The sequence below is a fragment of the Marmota flaviventris genome, chromosome 4, assembly GCF_047511675.1.
Source record: "Marmota flaviventris isolate mMarFla1 chromosome 4, mMarFla1.hap1, whole genome shotgun sequence".
Lineage (NCBI taxonomy): Eukaryota > Metazoa > Chordata > Mammalia > Rodentia > Sciuridae > Marmota > Marmota flaviventris.
In genome coordinates, this window is record NC_092501.1 from 13,440,628 (window position 1) to 13,462,779 (window position 22,152).

The window sequence follows — 22,152 nt, forward strand, 5'->3', positions numbered from 1 at the left end:
TTATGTTCATATATATATATATATATATATATATATATATATATACCCACACACACACACACACACATATATACATATATGTAATGTATATAATATATGTGTATATATATATATACACACACACACACACACACACACACATATTGTTTCTGTTAAAGATGTCACAAAGCAGTTTCTGGCTTAATGACTATCAGAGCATTTTAACCTGGTACACATTCAGAAGTACTACTCTTTTGTTTATTTGGTAGATAAAATTTCAGGTACAGGTAGAAACATGGAAGGGTTTACCTGGCTTTACCTGACTCTTCAGCCTCTTAACCCAAGACAAAATAGAGTTGATGCTGGCTGAGAGGGAGAGGAGGTTTAAAGGATTTCCTTTTGTTCATTATTCTCCTTTCTTTAGGTCTTGAGCAATATGGTCTCATGTTCTTCCTTGGTAATTAGCCAGCCAGTGGAGAAAGTGATTTAGAATCGAATCACTGAGAACTTCTTCAAGCTGGGTCCACGTACAAAGTTTAATGCAATTTATAAATAACCACATAGCAGGTTTCTTACTGCCCTCAGAGAAGGATAAGAAATTAAAAGCAATTAAAAACAAGTGGCAAAACAGTAGGCCTGGATAAAAACTTAAGTAATCTGTGCTAATCCATGTGTATTTTTAAACATTTGAGTGGCAGAGGTAACTTTTAACATCAGAAGCTTTTGCACTTAAAGTTGCTAATATATGCATTCTAGTAACATTTATCATTACATCACAATAATAAAAAGTAGAAATAAATTAAGAAATGAAGCACCCACAACTCTGGAGAGAAAATTACTAAAATTAACCCTTCTTTACATTTTTGTGTCAGTTGGAATAATGCTTATAGTCTATAAATTGGCAGGAAGTCAGGATTTTTTTCCTTCAAATCAAAATCTCCAAATTATTAACTGCCCGATTTTTTGTTTATATTGTATTGTGACAAGAGCCATGGTCTTTATGAAATAAAAAAGAAATTAGTATGGTGCATTAAGCATAAGCCGAAGAAATTTAACTTCCCAATTGCTGGATAGTTTTCTCAAATTTGGGTTTGATCGATTGCAAAGAAAACTCACTTTGGTACATTTAACATGGTGAGATTGCCTGGTATAGAACCAGGAGTGTTTGGGGTGGGGCATGCAGGTGAGATTCCCATTGTCCTTTGCTTCTTTATTTTCCTTCTTTTTGCCAAATAACCTTGATCATAAGCTGTATGGCTGGCATTTTCAGTTCTTTTGAATATGTTTTATTTATTTATTTTTTAAACCTTTTTCTTTTTTTTTTTTTTTTTTCCTTTAAAAATGCAGAACTTCGAGATCAAATTGTATCTGTTCAGGAGGAAAAGAAGATATTAGCCATTGAGTTGGAAAATCTGAAGAGCAAACTTGTAGAAGTAATTGAAGAAGTACGTATCTTAGGCCTGAAAGGCAAGGCTTTATGTGTTTTCAAACCAAAAGTCTTTTTTTGGGATTGGCTATATCAAACACTTGGTATTGCTAGCTAATTTTTGATATAAGAACTGTGTACCAATTTTGATCTTTTCCTTTGCCCCATTTCAGACATACAAAAAGGGTTAGGAAACATGGTCATTGAATGCTCAGGTACCCATTACCTAGCTGAATGATGCAATACTAGATAGCATTGACATGCTCCCTGTTGTCCCCATTTTTTTTTCTTACATGGGGCAGATTTGTAAGAATGGTAGTGGTTTCAGGTCACGCACTTCATTGCTTCTGGCAAAGAAGGAAGAGAGTATCTTGCTTCTCCAGTGGGATGGTCTGGCTCCGTTTAAAGGGGCTGTCCCTTTGTGTCCCTCCAGCACAGGCAGATATAGGGTAGATGTAAGAGGGGGTTCAAACAGGGATTTGGAGACTCTTTCTCTTGTCCCCTTGAGGTGTCTTTAAGAACAGGATCACACAGTTGCCTTGTATTTGCTCGAGGCTGAGAGTCTAATTTCACCATATGGATTTAACTTGTCTCCATGGTTCTCAGATTCTGTAGCTCAAGAATTTCGCAGCATATGGGCAACAGCACTTCAGGTGGCTGCCAAACGTGCCAGGGTTTGATCCCACCAGCGAGCAGCCTTCCCCAGTTTCCTCCATTCCTGTATATATATCACCAGTTCCTTGAAGGCCATGATGTAAAAAAGATTGGGAAGCAATGCCCACCAGCCTTCCCAGCCCTGCTGCTTGTCCTTCACTATGGCAGGACATTATAATGAATGGGAAGAAGGGTGATAATACTTGTGTAGGGACTTTCCTGTTGGATAGTGACAAAAAGCAAAAGTAAAGCTTCTAGGAAAAGATGCCAGTTCACAGTCTCTCTGGAGGTGCTGTTGGACTCACGGCTGCTTTAAGGATCCTCATCCTGGCTTGTTTGTCAAGTCACCACCAGAGAGGGGCAGAAAATGCATTCTTCTGCCCCCCATACCATAGTGGGGGTCATTTATTGATGATTCTCTCTCCTTCCTCCTAGAGGTGTTATTGGAAGACAGTTCAGAAAGTATTTTTATTGTGACTGTCTCAGACATCTGAAAAGGTACAACGAGCACAATAATGAGCATCCTCTACCCGCTGCCCGGCTGAGCACACACAGATAGGCGAGTGAGGAAGCTGGTGCCTCTCCAGCTGCCTCTTCTCACTCGTGCCCAGCTCCCCCGAACTTGGTGCTCACCATTTGCATTTATAAGTTTAGTACAATCCATAGTGTTTGGAGTATTTTTAGATTACGTAAACAGACCTGCTTAATGTATTTGAGTGGTGATGGATGTCAAATGTTCTTTCAGAAATTTAAGTTTGGGGGAGAATATTTTCATGTGTATTCTATGTAAGGAAAACAGTCATCAAAGTTCAAAACTCCTCCCCTCATTGAGTATTGGATCTCTTGACTAAATGATTTGTGTATTTTCTGGGTGACCCATCATTAGATTTTTGTGTTAAAAATACAAAATATATACATTAAAGGGTTAGGATATGGTCATCTTTCGAAACCGGTGCTGGTGCCAGCATGACTGTCTGAGTTAGGAACCAAGGGATTGCCCTCGAATAGCCACCTCTGAAGCTGTGGGGACAGCGCTGGCGATGCCTACCGTCTCGCTTAGCACTGCAGCTTCCTGTTGAAAACTGAACAGCCATTTGAGAATCACACGTTGCCATATGTCTCGTTTTACAATGTTGGGTGTTTTCTCCCCTCAAAATCTTACATTTTTAGGTAAATAAAGTTAAACAAGAAAAGGCTGTTTTAAATTCAGAAGTTCTTGAACAGAGAAAAGTCTTAGAAAAATGCAACAGAGGTATGTCGTTCCAGTCTTTCTTCTCGACCGACCGCGTATGTCGTTTGTTTCGTTTACATGTATTTTGTGTCATTTTACCTAAAGACTCTCACAGTCCAAAATCTCCTAGACTGTTTTCCTAGCAGTGGGTGTCTTTCATTCCCACTCCTTTGTCATTGGGGGCATGTGAAAGTGGTTTCATTGAGGAGCTCAGAAACTACTTGTTTTGCAACTTTAGACATAAATGCCACATCTATGTCCTACATGTGTCCTGGGACCACAGTCATCTGGGCTGACCCTTCTGCATTTATGCATTTGATAGGTCATTTAGTGAATCTCAGTGCAAAGATTGGGACATCTACAGTGATTACTTGCAAAGAGATAACATTTTAAGTTATGAGGATGGGAAATGGAACAAAGGGGAATTGAGAGTATAAATTGATGTAGAGAGTGGATGCATGCTTGCTCTCAGGTCTGTGTCTGAAATCCGGCTCTGAGCTGCTAGGTCATGAAGGATTCATGACCATTTAAACGAATTAGTAAAAACAAACTAATGATCAGGAAAGTCAGACCTGGTCTCATGGTGAGAGGACAATGTCTCCAGTGACTACTTCCAAGGAAAACTGTGTAATTCTAATTGTCACAGTGACCATATCACTCTTGTAAAACGTAAGAGTCTTCTGGGGGCTGTTGCTTATGTCCCCAATTGAGGGAGTGATGCTAAGTACAGATCTAGAGAAAGTTTATTCCAAGGGAGGGGACTCTGTCAGTCCATTTTTCATTGCTGTAACAAAGTACCAAAGGCTGAAAACTTGAGAAAGAAAAGATGTTTATTGTTCCCAGTTTGAGAGATTCAAGAGCATGGCACAGCATGTGTTTGGTGCTGGTGAGGGCCTCCTTTGGTTGAGTCATAGCATGATGGATGGCATCATGGTGGGAATGCAGGTTGAGAGGGCAAGATCACATGGCAAGATGGAAAGCCATAGCTGAGGAAGGGACCAGTCTTGCTCTTTTAATAACAGTCCATTCTAGTGAGAACTCACCTACTCTGTGAGAACAACATTGCTTCTTTCTGAGACACAATGAGGTAATTACTGAGGCTAAGCCCCTCCTCTTAAAGGTTCTTCTTAATACCACCACATCGGGGACCATGAACCTTTGGGAGGCAAACCTCATGCAGACCGTATCAGAGACCCCAGTATGCTTCTTGTTCTCCCCCACCCCCACCCCCAGCCACTTGGCTTCCTACTCTAGAAGCTCTGATACTAACAGGAAGTCTTTCAGACCTAGGGCTTCCCACATTGTCATTGGTGACAACTGTCAATCTGTGCCACTTATCAGCTGGGATTTTTAAACAAAAGACCTGGTAGTTGAGTGTGGGAGATGCATTGGATGGTAGCATTTCTTTAGGTCCTGATTCATTTTTAGGTAGAAATGTATCGAGGAATTTGCCAGCTTGAGGCTCTGCGCTGGAAACAGGGTTCTGCAGAGGTGGATCACACAGCCCTGCCTTCAGAGAGCCCCCTGTGTGGGCAGAGAGGCGGCTATCAATAAACACAGCACCAGGACCAACCTCGTTTCTTTCAGAATCCAAGTCAAAGGGACCTGGACATGTGAAAATTCACTTTTTATTATAGTGTTCTGGACATAGAAAAGAGTCAATTATCTTGCCCAGGGCTTCAGATAGTCGTAGTCTTCTTTGTTTTCTTCACAAAATTTCTTTTCTTAAATAGATTTTAAAAATCATTTAGCTCTCGGGGACCTATAATTCACACCACAAACCACCACTTACATTACTTTACTTGAGTAAGACTATTCGTCCTTCGTCTGAGGAGGCAGTAGATTTACAGAGTGGAGTTTGAAATACTATGTCATTACACAGCAAACCCGTCCTTAGTCAGTTAGAACTGAAGTGCCTGAGGAAAAGTGAGTGAAAGCAGCCATTAAGAGGGCCTTTTGAAGGATTTTAGTGACATGACTCAGCTCAGGACAAGGTGCCTCACCAGAAGCAACTGGGTGGTGCCACCCGACTCATTCCTAATTCTAGTGGCGTCACTATCCCCTTCATTCTGTCTGTGCCATTATTTAACAGAGTAGGCCATTAAATGGCAAGAGTAGGAAAGAAGGTGTGTCACTTTTATTTGAAAGGACCTTCTTCTTGAAGGTGTCTGTCCTGTGGAATTATTTGGTCCTCTGGGCCCTGGATGTCTTTAAGGCTGTTTCCCTTCTTTGTAAACATGGAGACTACTTGAAAATAACACACACAGATACACAAATAACTTAAAATTTACATGTAACGTAAAAATATATACGTGTGTGTGTGTGTGTGTGTGTGTTTACACACATATATATTCCTTTTATTGGGTAACACTTTTTTGGGTAGAAAATTTAAATTTGTTCTAGGAAAAGGAAGCTTTGTAATCCAGAGATAAGCACTATTGACATTTTAGGATATGGGTTTTTTTTTTTTTTTTGTGTGTGTGTGTGTGTGTGTGTGTTTGTGTAGGAAACGTTTATTTGAGGGCTCATGGTTTCAGAGTTCTCAATCCATAGACAGCAGGCTCCATTCCTCGGGGCTTGAGGTGAGACAGAACATCATGGTGGAAGAGTGTGGCAGAGGGAAGCAGCTCACATGATGATCAGGAATAGGATATATTCTTCTAATTAAAAAACATATGTATCCATTAAGTTTTTTGTTACATATGTTTACAATATATATGGAAGAGAATACTAGTAAAGGAAATCTCTCTTTACCTACTAATACCTGACAAACCCATAACCATCTTTCTTTGCTTATTCCCCTCTGTTGAATTTTATCTTTTTTCTTTCTCTTATTTAATAGTTTTGCCAAATATATATGTATCCCTAAATAGTACATTGTTTAATTTTGCATGTTTTTGGACTTGATATAACAATCATTTTGCTATAACCTCTGCAGATTTATTCACATTGGGGCATTTATTTCACTACTACCTAATATTCCACAAGATAACCCTATCAGAATTCACTTATGCATTGATCTTTTTGCAGATATTTGAGTTATTTCCAGTATTTTGCTATTCTAAGTTATGTGTTATGAAAGTTCTCATACATGTCTCCTCATTTCTCTAATATATATGCCACATGTAAAATTTTATCTTCAGTTTCTCTGTGTAAGGCCAGATTATTTTGCAAATAGATGTCATTTTACACTCCTCTTAGCAGTATATCTGATCCCATTCTGTACCCTTCCCAAACAAGATATCCACACTTTAATTTTTGCAAATTTCTTCTTCTTTCGGTAAAGTACTTCACTTTGCATTTCCTGATGCCTAATAACAGTGAGCATTTTTCTACATGTTTATTGACTTTTTATATGCTTCCTGTCCTGTGACATGCCTGTTGATGTGTTTTCTGTGGCTTAAAAAGAAGAATAAATTTTGCACTAATTTTTGAAATTCACTTATTTTAAAATATATATCATAAATGTCTTCTCATTCACTAATTCTGTGTTTGCAATATTATAATTTTGGTGGCATAATAATTTTTTGCTACAATTTGCTGATCCTTTGATGTTAGATGATTTCATTGTTTTCAGCAATAGTGCACTTAGCATCCTTGCATCCATACCTGTGTGTGTATATATGTGATTTATTCTTTCAGGATGTGCGTTCCCAGAAGTGGAATTGTCGAATCAAAAGATATGAATAGTTATAGATCTTTGATTCACATTACCAGGACACCCTCCAAAGAGCTTTTATCACATGCCAAGCAGGAATGGATGAGGGTCCCGTAGGCCTCAGTCTCTTTCCCACATCATTTCCCGTCTGTGTTCCTGATAACTTGTATGGCATACAGTCTTACTTTTCCTCCTCTTTTTAAGTGTCCATGTTAGCAGTGGAGGAGTATGAGGAGATGCAAGTGAACCTGGAGCTGGAGAAGGACCTCCGGAAGAAAGCAGAGTCATTTGCACAGGAGGTGGGTATTTCGCGGAGACCTGGTGTTTTGTTTTTGTTTCTCAAGGGACTTTGCTGATGACAAACAGAAAAAGAATGAGAATACATTCAGATTAAGAAGAGTGAGTTCTAGGGTTCTGCAGCACAGTAGGATGACTATAGTTTATAATTTATTATATATTTCATAAAGAACTAGAAGAGGGGCATTTGAAGATTCCCAGCACAAAGAAATGATAAATGTTTAAGGACATGGAAATGCTAATTACCCCGATTTAATCATCATACATACACATGTGCACATACACAAGTATCGGGTTATCATACTGTACACCATAAATATGCACATTTATTGTGTATCAGTTAGAAATAAGGGGGAATACACCTTTTGAGGTTAAATAAAAACCTACCAGTTTGCAATAAGGAGTACCTGGGTCAAGACATAGCTATAGAATGGTATTAAGTTCACCGAAGTTGGTGCAGGAAGGTTTGGGTTCAGATTCTGGCCATGTCAGATACTAGTCTTATAATCTCAGAACAACCCTTATTCTTTTGAGAGTCCACTTTCACCATCTGTAAAATAGATACTGATACATAAACTGAACCAAAAGGATTTTAGAACCAAATGGCATGATTTTTAAGAAGTATTTTTTAAACTATAAAGTGCTCTATGGGAGGAAGGAATTGCATTTAGTGGCACCCATCACTTGTGATGAGAAGCCTGGCTTGAGTCCACCTGTCATCTGAGATAACAGTACCACGGAATCCTCCTCTCTCTCCAGCTTCTCTCTGCTACACTCACTACGTGAGTTGATTCTTCCACTGGCTGTGGAACACCACCATCTTGTACCTCCATCGTCTCAGCCTCTCACCAATGTGATGATTTTCCTTTCATGTTAGAGATAAGCTTTGAGCTTCTCTAGTTCTGACTCTGTTGATATACAGTCATTGGGTGTCCCCTGGCTCTGGGGATGGTTTCCAGGGGAATGAGGAATTGCTAGTTGGTTCAAGTCATGGTGTGAAGCTGATCTGCAGTGAGATCTCCAAGTTGTTTAAGTATTTTGTATCTGTGTGTATAACCTGGGGTGAAGGAAAAAGCTAAGGAGGTGTGAAACAGACCGAGGGAGAAGAATCAAGGCTGTAGACGAAGACAGGGTTTTATGGGAATGATGTTTGAACAATGAGATTATGGTTTTGTGTGGGGGGTTTTTCTGTGCTTGAGCATAGCTGTGCTAGCAATGAACTCTACACAGGGTTAACTCCAAGTACATCTGATTTGAAATATTATGATTCATTTTATTCAGAGAGTTTAATGAAAGATGAGTGAATACTGTTCTTATTACTGGTAGAAAGGAAAACAGAATTGAAATGTGTTAGAGCCCTGTGGAAAAGCTTTAGCAGAATAAATAATGCAACCAGATAAACAGTGGAGGGGGTGGGGAGAATGCAAAGACACCTCCATTGCAAAACTGAAAAAGAGAGACTGAATTTGACCCAGATGCCAGGGTCTTATCTCAAGACATTTTCAATTTTCCATGTGTTGTTTGTAAAATGATGTTATAATACAAAGCAGCTCAAAGAAAACTCAAAGGCGGTGCAGCAGCAGAGGAGATAGATAGGAGAAGCAAGACTACAGCAAGAGCTTGGAAGTGAATGATTTACTCAGCCATTCACCTGCTGGGCCTTATGCTCTAGCAGGAGAGCAAACGTGCTGCACTGTGTTAGCCTGGAGTGAGGAGGAGGACCTCTGAAGAGGGAAGGCCAGAGGGTTGGTGCTTATGTTACTGGTGGCATAAACATCTAGCGTTGATCTACAGAATAGTGAGAAGAAAACTTTTTTAAAAAATAGTGCTCGACTGGAGCCAGTATGTTTTCCTCTGCCCATGGCTTGCAGATTCTCAAGTTTTCAGCAGACAGTTGCTGCTAAGAGACAAATGGCTTAGTTTAGCACGAGGGTCTCCGTCTTTTACATTTTGTTCTTAGTACCTGTAGCAGCATCTGATTGCACTAGACGCTGTTGACGTGATGATCAAATGCTGAAGAAAGCAAGATGAGCTCTGCCCTTTTGGATTTAGAGTCTCGAGCCTAGAAATCAATTTTTAAAGTTTATTTACTTTATATTTTTAATTGAAAAAGGGATATTCGTACTTGTAAAAAACACAAATCAATCCTCAAATGTATGATGACTCCTACTCATACTAGTTCATTTGAAAAACACAATTCCCTTCAACAAAAAGTCAGATGTTTTCTTAGCTGTGTTAAGTTTTTAAAATTTCATCAACATATTCAGAAATTTTAACAAGACTTTTGTATAATTAAAAAAAATTCTTTTTTGCTCTTCAGTATAGTTTTTTCCTTTTCTAAGATACAGATGCTTTATTCTACCTGTATTCCCAGGAAACTATGAGACTGTTACATGATTCTTTTTTCTTTCTGAATACTTTAGATATTTGAGTATTATTTTGAAAAGAATGAATTAAATTAACAACATAAGATTTTTTTTTCATTATTACTCTTTGAAAAGATTTATAAAACTTCTCAGAAATTCTTATTCCTGCAGTGTTATTCATCTGAAATGAAACCAGCTTCCTGATTTGAACCAGCAAGTTCTTACAGAGCTGAAAATCAAATTCATTAGTGTTTGGTGACTGAATTCTCTTGAAATATTTTTTATTTTTAGAAGAGGAGTTATTTGAATTTTTTTATTTAGGCATCTTGAAGTTCAGAGAAGATAGTCTAATGAGTGCTTTTTTCAAGTTATTCTTGTTATTAAAGGAAATCTTCTATATATGTCTTCCTCTTACAATACTACTGTTCAGGGATTATTGTGAGGTTTTGCAAAAGGAATTCATGTTATTAACAACCTTGACTTGATGTCACATGTGTTGATGACGCAGTGGAGGTGGTTGTAAATCAGGCGATCGTGAACAGTTTTCCAGAGCACTGCCTGGACGAGGAGCACTCCTTTTTGCCAAGAGAGAGCCAAGTCCAAAGCTATCGCCCTGCTATCTTGATGGGCAGCTTGTGCCTGCTTGGTTTTACTGCTGGGTGGTCACCCTGCTGGCTTGGCCTCAAACACACCTGGTGGAAGGAAACCCCAGGTCAGTGGCTGTTTGCAGGCCCCTCCTGCTGACTGCCTGAGGCACTTTCTGAGGTGGGCCCGGGAGCCCAGCTAATTTCATTTCAAGAGGGGAAATGTATAAGAAGGAAATTATTATAATAATAGCAATGGTAATCAGAAATAAATTACTTTAGTTAGACTATTGGTCTAAAATTCTAGGTACTGTTATGAACTATTGATTACTCTTCTGTACTTTCAAGCCTCTAGGCTCCTTCTTCCGTAGCCCTGCATGCATGTGCACATGCACAACTCATGCTTACTCCTACAGAGGTGAGGAGTCAAGTGGAAGGATGCAGATTTCACATACTATGTGTAATTCTGGATTTACCTGTTTGGTTTTGCAGAGTTCTGGTTTTTGCATAACACTGTCAGAGTTGAGTGAGCTTTTCCTAAATCCTGCACAGGCAAAGAGTGCTGGCTTCAGACAGTTTTTCTTCCTCATAGGAAGATTTAATGGGAAGACAGTGTGAGCATTTTAATATACTGTGTTCACAACTTGATTTTGATTTGGAAATCAGTACTGACCAGGGATTAAGTTTAAGGCTTGCATTGGTCATTAAAGCTGTGGTCTTTCCATATGAAGGTTGATAGAAAGTAATTGTTTGTCCTGAATTTTATTCGCTGACTTTTTCTGTTACATGATAAATGGAAGTTATTGGACAAACGAATATGTGCTGTACAGAAAGTCATTTTACATACAGATCTTACCATTAAGTTAAAATGTTTTTTTAAAGATGCTGTTAAGAATCTGAAAGTGTGAAACTCTACTGTTTACAGATTTCAGAGTTTGTGAAACATTTTGTGCTTGGAATCACCCACTGGCCAACTTGGATATGGTATTAAGGAAAAGAAATAATAGGTGAATAGAAAGTAATGTTTTCAATCATGTAAAGTTGTGAGAATTAGATGAATAATAGTGTAAGTTGTTTATAAAATGCTCAGCAAATAGGATACTAACTCCCTTCTCCCCTTGTCTTCCTACTGTCAACTACTTTCATCACTGGAGGAGAAAATAAATTGTCTTAAAATGTTAAGTCTAGTAAATAGCAGGCATTAGGCAGGTGGTTAGGAATCTGAGCTTGTAAATCAGACAGATATGGATTTAAATCCTGGTCTTGTTATTTATGTGTGTCCTTGGGAAGGTCACTTAACCCCTCTGATCCTCAGTAGCTTTATCAGTAAAATGGGATGACAGTCTCTACTTCACAGTATTGGCCTAAGTAATGATTATAACTATGGGTATCATGTAGCATTTAGTAAAGATTATCTATTTGTATCAGAAGTATTTAACTCAGAGTTGATGTAAGGATTAAAATTAGGACTGTGAAATATTCTGTGGAGTATTTGGCACAAGAGAAGTTCTCGATATTATCTATGACAGTAATTGTATTTTAAGGCAATAATAAAATATTAGACAGTTAAGGGGTAGGATTGTTGTATGTATGTCCTCTTTGAGGCAGATGAAGATGTGAGGATTGTATAAATGTTGGAAATGAAATCTTAGCAGTCACCTCCTCCATGACTGTTATACAATTCAGGACTTCCCTTTGATGTCTGAATAAAAACTCCACATATTTTCCTGTTGCTTAGGTTGCAGTTGAGGACATGTGTGGAATTGGTTGGTATGTATATTTTTGTAATTAACTTTTGCAGATGTTCATAGAACAAAACAAGCTAAAGAGACAAAGCCACCTTTTGCTTCAGAGCTCTGTCCCTGACCAGCAGCTTTTGAAAGCTTTAGATGAAAATGCAAAACTTACCCAGCAACTTGAAGAAGAGAGAATTCAGCATCAGCAAAAGGTAACAGATTTTATTATGGGGGCTGAGACACACACACACACTTACACAGACATATTAAAATGAGAGGAGTCAGTCCAGTCTTTTATAGTTCCATATTGACCTTAGTTACTAAGTCCTTCCAATCATCTTTTGGGAAAGAATAACTACCGAATTAATTTATTGCCCAATTGAAATTGTAGCACACTTTCTTTTTTTTTGGAAGGGGGTACCAGAGATTTAACTTGAGGCACTCAACCACTAAGTCACGTCCCCAGCCTTTTTTTGTATTTTTTTAAATTTTTTTTATTTGTTTTAATTAGTTATACATGACAGTAGAATGCGCTTATATACTTCGATATATCATACATAAATGGGATATAATTTCTCATTTTTCTGAGTGTACATATTTAGAATCACATTGGTCATACAGTCACATACATACAGTAATAATGTCTGTTTCATTCTATTATCTTTCATATCCCCACATCCCCTGCCTTCCCCTCCTCTCAATTCCCTCTACCTAATCTAAGGTAGCACTATTCTTTTTTTTTTTTGCATTACAATTCTTTTAATACACATATATACCACAATTTTTGTATCTCTGTTTGTATATAAAGAATGTTGACACCCAATTCAAGTCATCATACATGTACTTTGTATAATGATGTCCATCACATTCCACCATCCTTGCTAATACCCTGCCCCCTCCTTTTCCCTCCCACCCCTCTTCCCTATCTAGAATTCATGTATTTCTCCCATGCTTTCCCTCCCAATCCCACTATGAGTCAACCTCCTTATATCAAAGAAAACATTCAGTATTTTTATTTTGGGGATTGGCTGATTTCACTTGTATTTTTTTTTAGAGGCAGGGTCTGATTCAGTTGCTAGTTCCTTGCTTTTGCTGAGTCTGGCTTTGAACTCATGATCCTCCTGTCTCAGCCTTCTGAGTCACTGGGATTATAGGCATGCACTACCACATTTGGCCTTGCAGCACACTTTTGTAGACTTTATAAAGATATTGAAAACAGTCTTTGAAGAATATTCTTGAAGAAGCAAGGGGAAAGAGCTATGATTAAAAAATGTCTCTGGTGATGCACAGTCTAGAAATCTTTTTTTTTTCGGGGGGGGGGGGGATGGAGAAGAACTTAACCGGTTTTTAGAGATGACATACATGAGGATGGTGTATTAATCTCACAGAGCTTGCAGGGCATAGTTCTTATTCAAACAGGGAGAGAAAGAAAAATCCATGTTAGTAGTAATGATTTGCTTAGAGAATTTCTGATTGTGCAGCTTTGCATAAATGGCTATGTATAAAAGTCTTCCTCTGTGGTTATTTCAGTGCACAAGTGGAGGTCTTCAACTGACCTTTGTGCTGGACAGAGAGGACAGTCATTGTGGTTGGTGAGAAGGAGCAGGAATGAGGTGGAACAAAGACTTGCAAATTAAAGGAGCTACTTAAGGAAAATCACACTAATATTTATACTACTTATAATGTACCTAGCAGTGAGGAAAGGCTGTGAGCTTCTGTTTGTATTCACCTGTCAAATTCTCCCTGAGCAACAATATGGACATGTAATCCTTGGAACTTCTCAAGTTTTCCCCAAGGTAGTAGTGAGGTCTGGCTGATGTTTTGTTTCCTCAATAAGAAATGTTGTCTTAGGTATGGAGAACCTCTTGGTGGACAGGTGGTGACAGCGATTGCCCCCAGGGAAAGAGGACTAGGGAACAGGTGGGAGAGAAAGAATTTCTTTTTTCCTGTTCCATGATTTCAAATAGAGAGAGGGAGAAAATGTGTTTGTTCATCTTATACTGGAATGCGCGCATGCGCGCACACACACACTTTTTTTTTTTTTTTTGGTACTGGAGGTTGAAACCAGGGGCCCCAGGAGTGCTTAACTACTGAGCCACATCCCAAGCCCTTCTTATTTTTTTATTTTGAGACAGGATCTCACTAGTTGCTTAGGGTCTTGCTAAATTGCCAAGATTGGCTTTGAACTTGAGATCCTCCTGCCCTCAGCCTCCTGAGCTGCTGGGATTACAAGAATTTGCCACCAAGCCCAGTTTGTGCTGGAATTTAACCTTTGGTTCTGAAAAGTTGAACTACTTATAGTTTATTTTGTATATAATACATGCTTGCAACCTACAGACTTGAACTGAATACAGGACTAAATTGGTTTTGGAAGAGGTAGAGATGCTGAAGTTAGATAAGAGTTAGGAATGATGTAGCAATCACTACTTCCACAGTTGTTATACTGAACATTTATTTTGGATAATCTTTCATGTATGTGGCTTAAAATATTTCCTTCTTCTTGACAAATTCCCTAGGAAAATCAGTAAAAACTTTTAAACACAGCTGTATTCTTTTTGCAATTATAAAAATAGCATATGGTCATTAATAATAAATTTTTGAAATATAGAAAAGTTAAGATTAGCATTACCCAAGAATATCATATTTTGGTGCATATCTAAACTTTATATAAGTGGACGATTTAATGAATATATGTGTGTTTTAAATGGAATCATACCATGCATAGTTTTCTATAACCTGATTTTTTTCAGTTCACCTTTCAGTATATAGTTAGTTATATGATTTTAAATGGCTGCATAGTATTACATTTAATGACACATCCTGATATCTTAAATCAGTAGAGAGACTGGTAGACATTCAGGTAATTTCCAGCCTTTCATTGCTGCTATAAGGAACATTTTAGTGAATCTATTTGTACATTTTGTATATTTGAGGTTTTTTTTTTTTAATTCCTCAAAGAAGTATTACTGGATCATAAAGGCCTTTAGGTCTTTCCTCTTCTTTTACTTTTTTTTTTTTTTTTTGAAATGGGGTCTCAGTCTCCTGAGCAGCAGGGACTATAGTCATATACCATCATGCCTAACATTTTTTTTTTTAACTTATTACCAAATTGTGATCCTCAGGGACCTTTTTAGCTACTACTTAAATTTTTATCTTGAAAATGAGCATGAAAGTATATGAATCTATTTTAGGTATTATTTTACTTTTGTGACTCACATTTAAAAATTTAAGTGTTTGGTATATAACTCCTTAGTAAGTTTATATGAGATCAAAGAACCGGTAATGATTTCTTATCAGAATTTGTGTGACTTTAAGATGGGTTACAATCTTTCTGTAAAGCCACATGAAAATTCCCTACTTGACAACAAAGGAAAACTTAAAACCACATTGTTTGTTTCTAATTTGCAGGTCAAAGAATTAGAGGAACAACTAGAAAATGAAACACTGCACAAAGAGATCCATAACCTCAAACAGCAACTGGAGCTTCTAGAAGAAGATAAGAAGGAACTGGAATTGAAATACCAGAATTCTGAGGAGAAGGCCAGAAATTTAAAGCACTCTGGTAAACTTGTTGAGTAGGCTCCTCTCTGTCTCTGTTCACCTGTGGATCTCATGCCAAGGACAAAACCTGGCGTTTAGTTATACTGAATAGAAAAATGCCCAAATTTGTTTTTCAATCCCTTCATTTCTAACTATGACCATTCAGCAGAATAGTGTCTATAATCCAGTCCTTCACAAATATTTAGACTTCAATTTGGGACATGGAGCCTTTGTGAATATCACGTACAGAATTAAGACATAAAGATGCCATTAGCATGGGGAAACCAAAAATGTCAGCATTTCTTAGGGCTCCAGAGATGAGTGTTCATTAAGTACTTTATTTTGTTCATTTTAGAGTGCTTTTTAAAAAGAATTAAACTTTTAAAAAATAATACCTTCATCTTTGGTGCTTATACTCCCATTTGTCTTCGGTGTCTAATTATACACCTGAAATAATACTTCCTGTGCCACACCTAACAATGAAGTGGGCAACAATATATATATTAAATGGAAAAACTTTTAAAGCACCAGGGGATGCTTAAATCAAAGGATTTATTCATTCAGGGCTGGAAGGCTTAGCAGGAATGTGCAAGTTGGATTACTACGCAACGTAAGTCTAAGTCTCTGTGAGAAGGTGGGTAATTTAAGAAGGCAGGGCTATTCGCTTTATAACAGCTTCAATATTCGCTTCAGATATTTTTGGTTAATTTTATACTAGAATTTTGAAATCTGCAGAAGAACCATGTAGGTTTTTTTCCCCTTTTAAAAACATTCAATGCTTTTTAATCCACAGAGAAAATTGGTTGCAATTTGTTTTATAAAAATTGATCCAAAATTAAGAATTTTTCCATTCTTTAAAGCAAATAGTAGAGTAACCAAGGCCATCTTTATGATGAATGGAAGTGGCAGAGATTTAAATTCAATTTAAATGCTTTTATGTAGAATCTGCTGTGTGTGTACTCAGTCCTACTCCAGGGTATAAAAAAATATATACAGAAGAAAAGAAACCATGCCTTTTGTCTTTGATGATCTCAGAATCCCTTTAAAGAGAGTGAGGCATGCACAAGGAATAACTAGAGGATTCTTGGTGTCGAGAGCTTGGTCCACACTGCCTATTGTAGTGTGTAGGGGAAAGCAGAAGTCAGTCATGGACAGTATGCGCTACCTCTGGGTGCACACAGTACTCCGTGGTATCTGTCACCCATTAACCCATATGACAGGATTAGCATCTGTATGTAAACATTTTTTTCAGTGCTGAGGATGGGCCTAGGGCCTTGGGCTTGCTCGGCAAGTGCTGTACACTGAGCTGCATCTCAAGCCCTGTGATATACATTTAAATTGAGCTCCTTAAAGCCAGGAACACTACTGTCTCCAATAACACTATTCATGGGGTCTTTTACATTGTGGGTCCTTAATAAATGTGTCTCATTAGTGACTTGGATGAATGGAATGAATACATTATATCTCCAGAATGCTCTTCAAAAGAGCAGAAAGTTTCTGAGTTACAGGCATTTAGGAATGTGAATCTGGTTAAAATCAAGGACATTCGCATTTACAATAAGTTTCTGAAGGAAATTAAGCGGAGGAGAGAAGTATGCAGCTATTAAAATCCATCACTAAATGTCATCTTTAAAAGTAACTCTTGATCCACACACATTTAAAGTCAAGCGTTAACAATTTCTTAGTGTTCCAGTAGTATGCGCTCCATTGTTACAAATATTTCTTCAACCTACTCAATCCTTACTTCCCACCCCTTAGTTTTGAATTTTTTTCTGAAGTTGCATATGCAGGAGAAAGACTGTACCATTTTGTTGTACCAGATGGAAGACCTTTCTCGTCTTAGTGATAGACTAGATAATGAACAGTTTTAAATGCCTGCAGTTTCATATTGAAATTTCTAACTTTGCCTCAATGAAAAGTACTTGATTTTGAGGGAGGTCATGTTTCTTCTTCTACATGGATAAAAGATGTTAGGTTGCTTACTTCTGTTCTGTTTTGAATGCTTGCCTCTGTGCAGTCGATGAACTCCAGAAACGGGTGAATCAGTCTGAGAATTCAGTCCCTCCTCCACCTCCGCCTCCACCACCATTGCCCCCTCCTCCGCCCAATCCCATCCGGTAAGTGCTAGAGGGACTGCTGTGGCAGTGCTGGTGGTCGCCTTTTTCTTTTGAATACCAGCTTATACTGAATCATGACAGGGTTGGTAAAAAGCGTAAAAGAGTGACGGGTGCTTCTCTTGGGAAAAAAATTAAAGACCAATGTATTATTCCATCCTTATAATATGTAGAGTATTGGCTTTAAAAAAAAACAAAACACTTGGTAAAGAAGTTCTCATGGCCAACGTGTTCATCTGTTGTTGACCTTGAGATTCCATGTGGGTGTTCCAAACCCAGGATCTAGAGTCTTGCTTTTTTAATCTTGGATACTCCACTTTAAAAATTTCATTCCATGACACTGGGATTTTCTTTGTAAAATTCCTGTAGGACCAAGGAATGTCTCCAGGATATTTTCATCATTTTCTGTCACTAATTTGAATTTGCAAAGTTGTAGTTGATTTACTTATTTTTAAAATAAAAGTACTGAGCTAAATACCTAAGCCCACTAATTGTCACAAACTAGTAATTGATCTGGAAGTGCTTGTTCTTTTTAATCCTTAGCCACATATTTAAATTTTGAATAAGGCTGAAAGAGGAACCTTTTATAAGGAAAATAATTTACACCTAAATTATTGGGAAAGGAAATGACATATGCAGACAGGAATTCACTGTTGACCAAGGTACATGACAGTAGTGAAGTGCCTCTCTGGAGCATCATGGACTCAGGAGATCTAGAGTCATTTTTGGCCTCTGTGGTTCCCCAGACTGCCATGCACAATTAGAGAAGACAGCCTACCTGCAGTGGTGACCACTTGCCTCCTCAGGCCACAGCGTTAGGTGCTTTGTGTACTTTATTCCTGAACAAATGGCATTTAAACTTTTGCAAGATTTTTTAGCTTTCATTAACTCATGCGATTTGTTTAATCCTTTCACACTGAGAGGCCATTTGTTCCTGCTTTGCACCTTTGCTGATCCATCTGAATAGAATGTGTAGCATGTTCCTCCCACATGACTATGAAAATGGAACTTTGCCTTTTAAAAAGATTCTCATTACTTTTCCTTACTGAGTAGGGGATGACATAATCTACTTGAAGCCATTGAAGTAGCTAAGGCTAAATAATTTTTACACGTGATCGATCCAAGAGTTAATTGAAAGAATTTCAGGTATTTTAAATTCTTTCTCTCCTGGGTAGCTAAATCTGTAGGAGATATTCCAAATTTGACATTTAAAATTAGACATTCATCACTTTGATCTTTCTCTAAGGTCTAGAATTTTGAGCTGATAAGAAAGGTCACTTCTCCGAGGAGGGAAAACTGTTAAAAAGCAATTATAATCTTGCTGTTGGCCTGTAATTTTTAGTCTCAGAAATGTTGAGAGCCCCTAGAATTAAAAGTAAAGTATTACCTAAATAGAATTTTTTTTTCCCCCAAAGAGTACTTTACAAATAGACTGAGAAATGGATATAAGTTCAGGACTTTGTATATCTCAGACATGAACTCTTTCATAAGCCTCTTTCAATACAATTTTTATTGAATAATATGAATGGCTTATATTTTAAGATGAGTTTAAATAGTAGAGGAGATAATTTTCAGAAATTTTTTATGCATGAGAAATACTTTCTTGTCAAAGAAACATATTTGCATGTGTTTTAAATGTTTTGATGGACTTCAAACCTGTCAGTCAAGGTTTTCCAACTTTGTTCCTGAGCCATGTGCTTTATTTACCCTGGTATAGATAATAGGTAGAAGGAAAAGTGTGTGGGGGGTTGAGGGCTAAGACCCATGGCTTAAGTGGCTTTATTACCTTTTAGGAGAAAGAGGAAGAGGGCATACCTTATTCATTTTGTATCAGAGGAGTATTTTAGTCAGCTTTTTTGGCACTGTGACCAGAAGACCTGACAAGAACAATTAGAGGAATAGAAGTTTCTCTGGGGCTCCTGGTTTCAGAGGTGACAGCCCTTAGATGGCTGATACCATGGCTCTGGTCCCAGGCAGCACATCAGGGGAAAGGTGTGGAGGAGAAAAGCAGCTCAGGACATGGCAATCAGGGAATAGAGCTCTGCACACCAGGAACAAAATGTGTGCCCCAGTGACCTACCTCCAGCCAAACCCTACCTCCCTACACTCATCACCCAGTTAATATTCAAGTGGATTAACATACTGATTAGGTGAAGGCTTTCATAATCCCATCATTTTACCTCTAAACTTTTTTGCATTGTCTCACTTAGGAGCTTTTGGGGAACCCCTCGACCTAAATAACAAGGAGTGTAGGAAGGACAGGTCCTGGACAAGTATGGTTCCTAGGGAGAGGGCTGGGTACATTAGTTAGAATTCTCCAGACCCAGCAGGAGGTGTGTGTACAGATGTAGATGTCAATAGCTATAAACAGAGTCATGTGTTGTTAACAATGGAGATTCCATCTGAGAAAAATTCAAATTAAGACAGTTTCAATCTGCAAACATCATGCTGTATACTTACACAAACTAAGATGGTTATGATGTCACTAGGCAATAATATACTCTTTTGGGAGCATCACTGTATATGTGATCTGTCATTGAAACATTGTTATGTGGCACATGACCAAGTAGAGTCAGTCATTCATTACAAGGAACTGGCCCAATGTAGTTGTGGGAGGCTTATAAGTTACAAGATCTGTAGGGGAGTCAGCAAGCTGGGACCATAGAGAAAGAATGGTAGTATAGTTCCACTCTGAGGCTGGAGCCCTCAGAACCTGTGGCATAGTTCCATTCCAGAGGCTGGCAGGCTCAAGATGCAGCACGTGGTGATGGTTCAAGTTCGAAAGCAGGAAAAGGTTGATGTTCCAGTTTGAAGAGTGTCAGGCAGGAGCAGTTCTTCCTGACTAGGGGAAGGGCCAGCATTTTTGTTGTGCTCACTGTTGGAAGAAGCTCCCTACATCACGGAGGGTAGTCTTCATTGCTCAGTCTTCTGATTAATTAAATGTTAATCTCATTTAAATCACCCTCACAGAAACACCCAGGACACCTTTGATCAAATACCTGGGCACTCTCTGGCCCAGTCAGATTGACATACACGTGTTCTGTAGTTCATAGGATATGTGTATCTTCCACTTCTAACAAGAACAGTTCTTGAAGAACTAGGAGGTGGAAATTACCACTGAATAATTCTATGTAGGGTGACAGTTGCTTGAAGCTTGATATGGTGAAATTGAAATGGTGATGCACAGAGGCATAATTTTCTTGCCTTTATTAAATGAACTTTTGTCTTGTCTACATGTGTCCTGTAGGGATAGAGAAAGCATCGTACCTTTCTTCACTGGTGGTAAGGGTCACTGCTGACACTCCTATTAACAAAAGACAGGCTAACGAGATAAGCATAACCAATTTACTTATGTGACACAAATGTCTGGAGAGTAGAGTCCCAAAGACCCAGGGGAAACTGTTGATATGCTTAGGTTTAAGGAGGAACAGCCAGCCACATGGAAATGTGACTGGAGGGAGGGGTAGGAGCTAATGGTAGTAGGCCGAGGAGGGACCCATCAAGGCCTGTGTGTTCAATCGTTCCTGGCCTCTGTAGCATTCCTTCCTCTTGAGGATAAGGTAGGACCCCTCTGAATGAGAGTGTCATGACCTATGTCAGACAAGTAGGTCAGAGGATCTCGTTATGGCTAGTTCCTACATAGAAAGACCAGGGAAGATAGAGTATTATTGCTAGTTTCTGTGTCCTACCTACCTTCTGGGAGAAGAAGAGGGGCGGGAGACAGGAGGGCAGCAGAAGGTCAGAGAGACCCTCCAGGGCCATCTCAGTGTCCTTCAGTTTAAAGTACTAAGCATGCCAGGGTGCTGTACTTTGTAGTAGTGTGTTCTGAAACCCAGTGGCCTCTATACTACTATAAATATCAGTGTGGCCTGTTGTTGAAGTTTGTGTAATTGGAATTTTCATATGTTCATTATGTCTTGCTCTTCTTACACCACAATAGATTCTGACTCTCCATGTTATATTGTGTGACTGAGGTTCATTCCTATGCATTGATATGTAATCCACTTGATGAATGTCTCAAAAGGTGCTTATCCATCATGGTGCTGATAGGCATTTGAGTCCTTACCAGTTCAGGGAATTATAGAAATTCAGTGTGACATTCTTGCACATGTATCCTAGAGCACAAGTGCTTGCTTTCGATTCTGTGAAGTCTGAGGTTGTGGATTATCTGGATCACAGGATATGTACATTTTCAGCTCCACCAGATAATGCCCATTTTCCAAAATGGCACTATCAGTGTATATACCCTTGTGGTTTGAGAATTCTTTAGCACCAACACTTGATCTTATCAGACTTATTTTTTTTTTCATACTTGATGAGCAAATAGTGATATCTCAGTATGGGTTTAACTTGTGTTTCCATAAAAATTAAGGGAATCAGACAGCTTTCTTGTTTGTATATCAGAAACTTGGATGTCCTTCTATAGTAGCTGAATATTTTTGTCCATTTTTTTATTGTGTTATCTGCTGTTTTCATTGATTTTTAAAAAAATTATTTTGTAACTTATCTTTCTTAGTCCTTATAATATCCTTTAACACATGGAGGTTTTAAAACTTTAATGTGGTTC

The 22,152-nt window shown here is 38.3% G+C and overlaps 1 protein-coding gene across 4 annotated transcripts in view; it reads left to right on the forward strand.

The window, feature by feature from the left end:
- The window catches only part of Shtn1 (shootin 1), a 95,727-nt gene that overhangs the window by 36,872 nt on the left and 36,703 nt on the right, over positions 1-22,152 (forward strand). For 3 of the 4 annotated variants that reach the window (XM_071610687.1, XM_027930040.2, XM_071610689.1), the window contains 6 exons: positions 1,327-1,424; positions 3,230-3,311; positions 7,153-7,247; positions 11,997-12,143; positions 15,340-15,493; positions 17,489-17,588. In XM_071610687.1, the coding sequence (XP_071466788.1) occupies positions 1,327-1,424; positions 3,230-3,311; positions 7,153-7,247; positions 11,997-12,143; positions 15,340-15,493; positions 17,489-17,588 (676 nt within the window). The remainder of the gene's footprint in view (positions 1-1,326; positions 1,425-3,229; positions 3,312-7,152; positions 7,248-11,996; positions 12,144-15,339; positions 15,494-17,488; positions 17,589-22,152) is intronic. The other variant, XM_071610688.1, reaches the window with a different exon arrangement.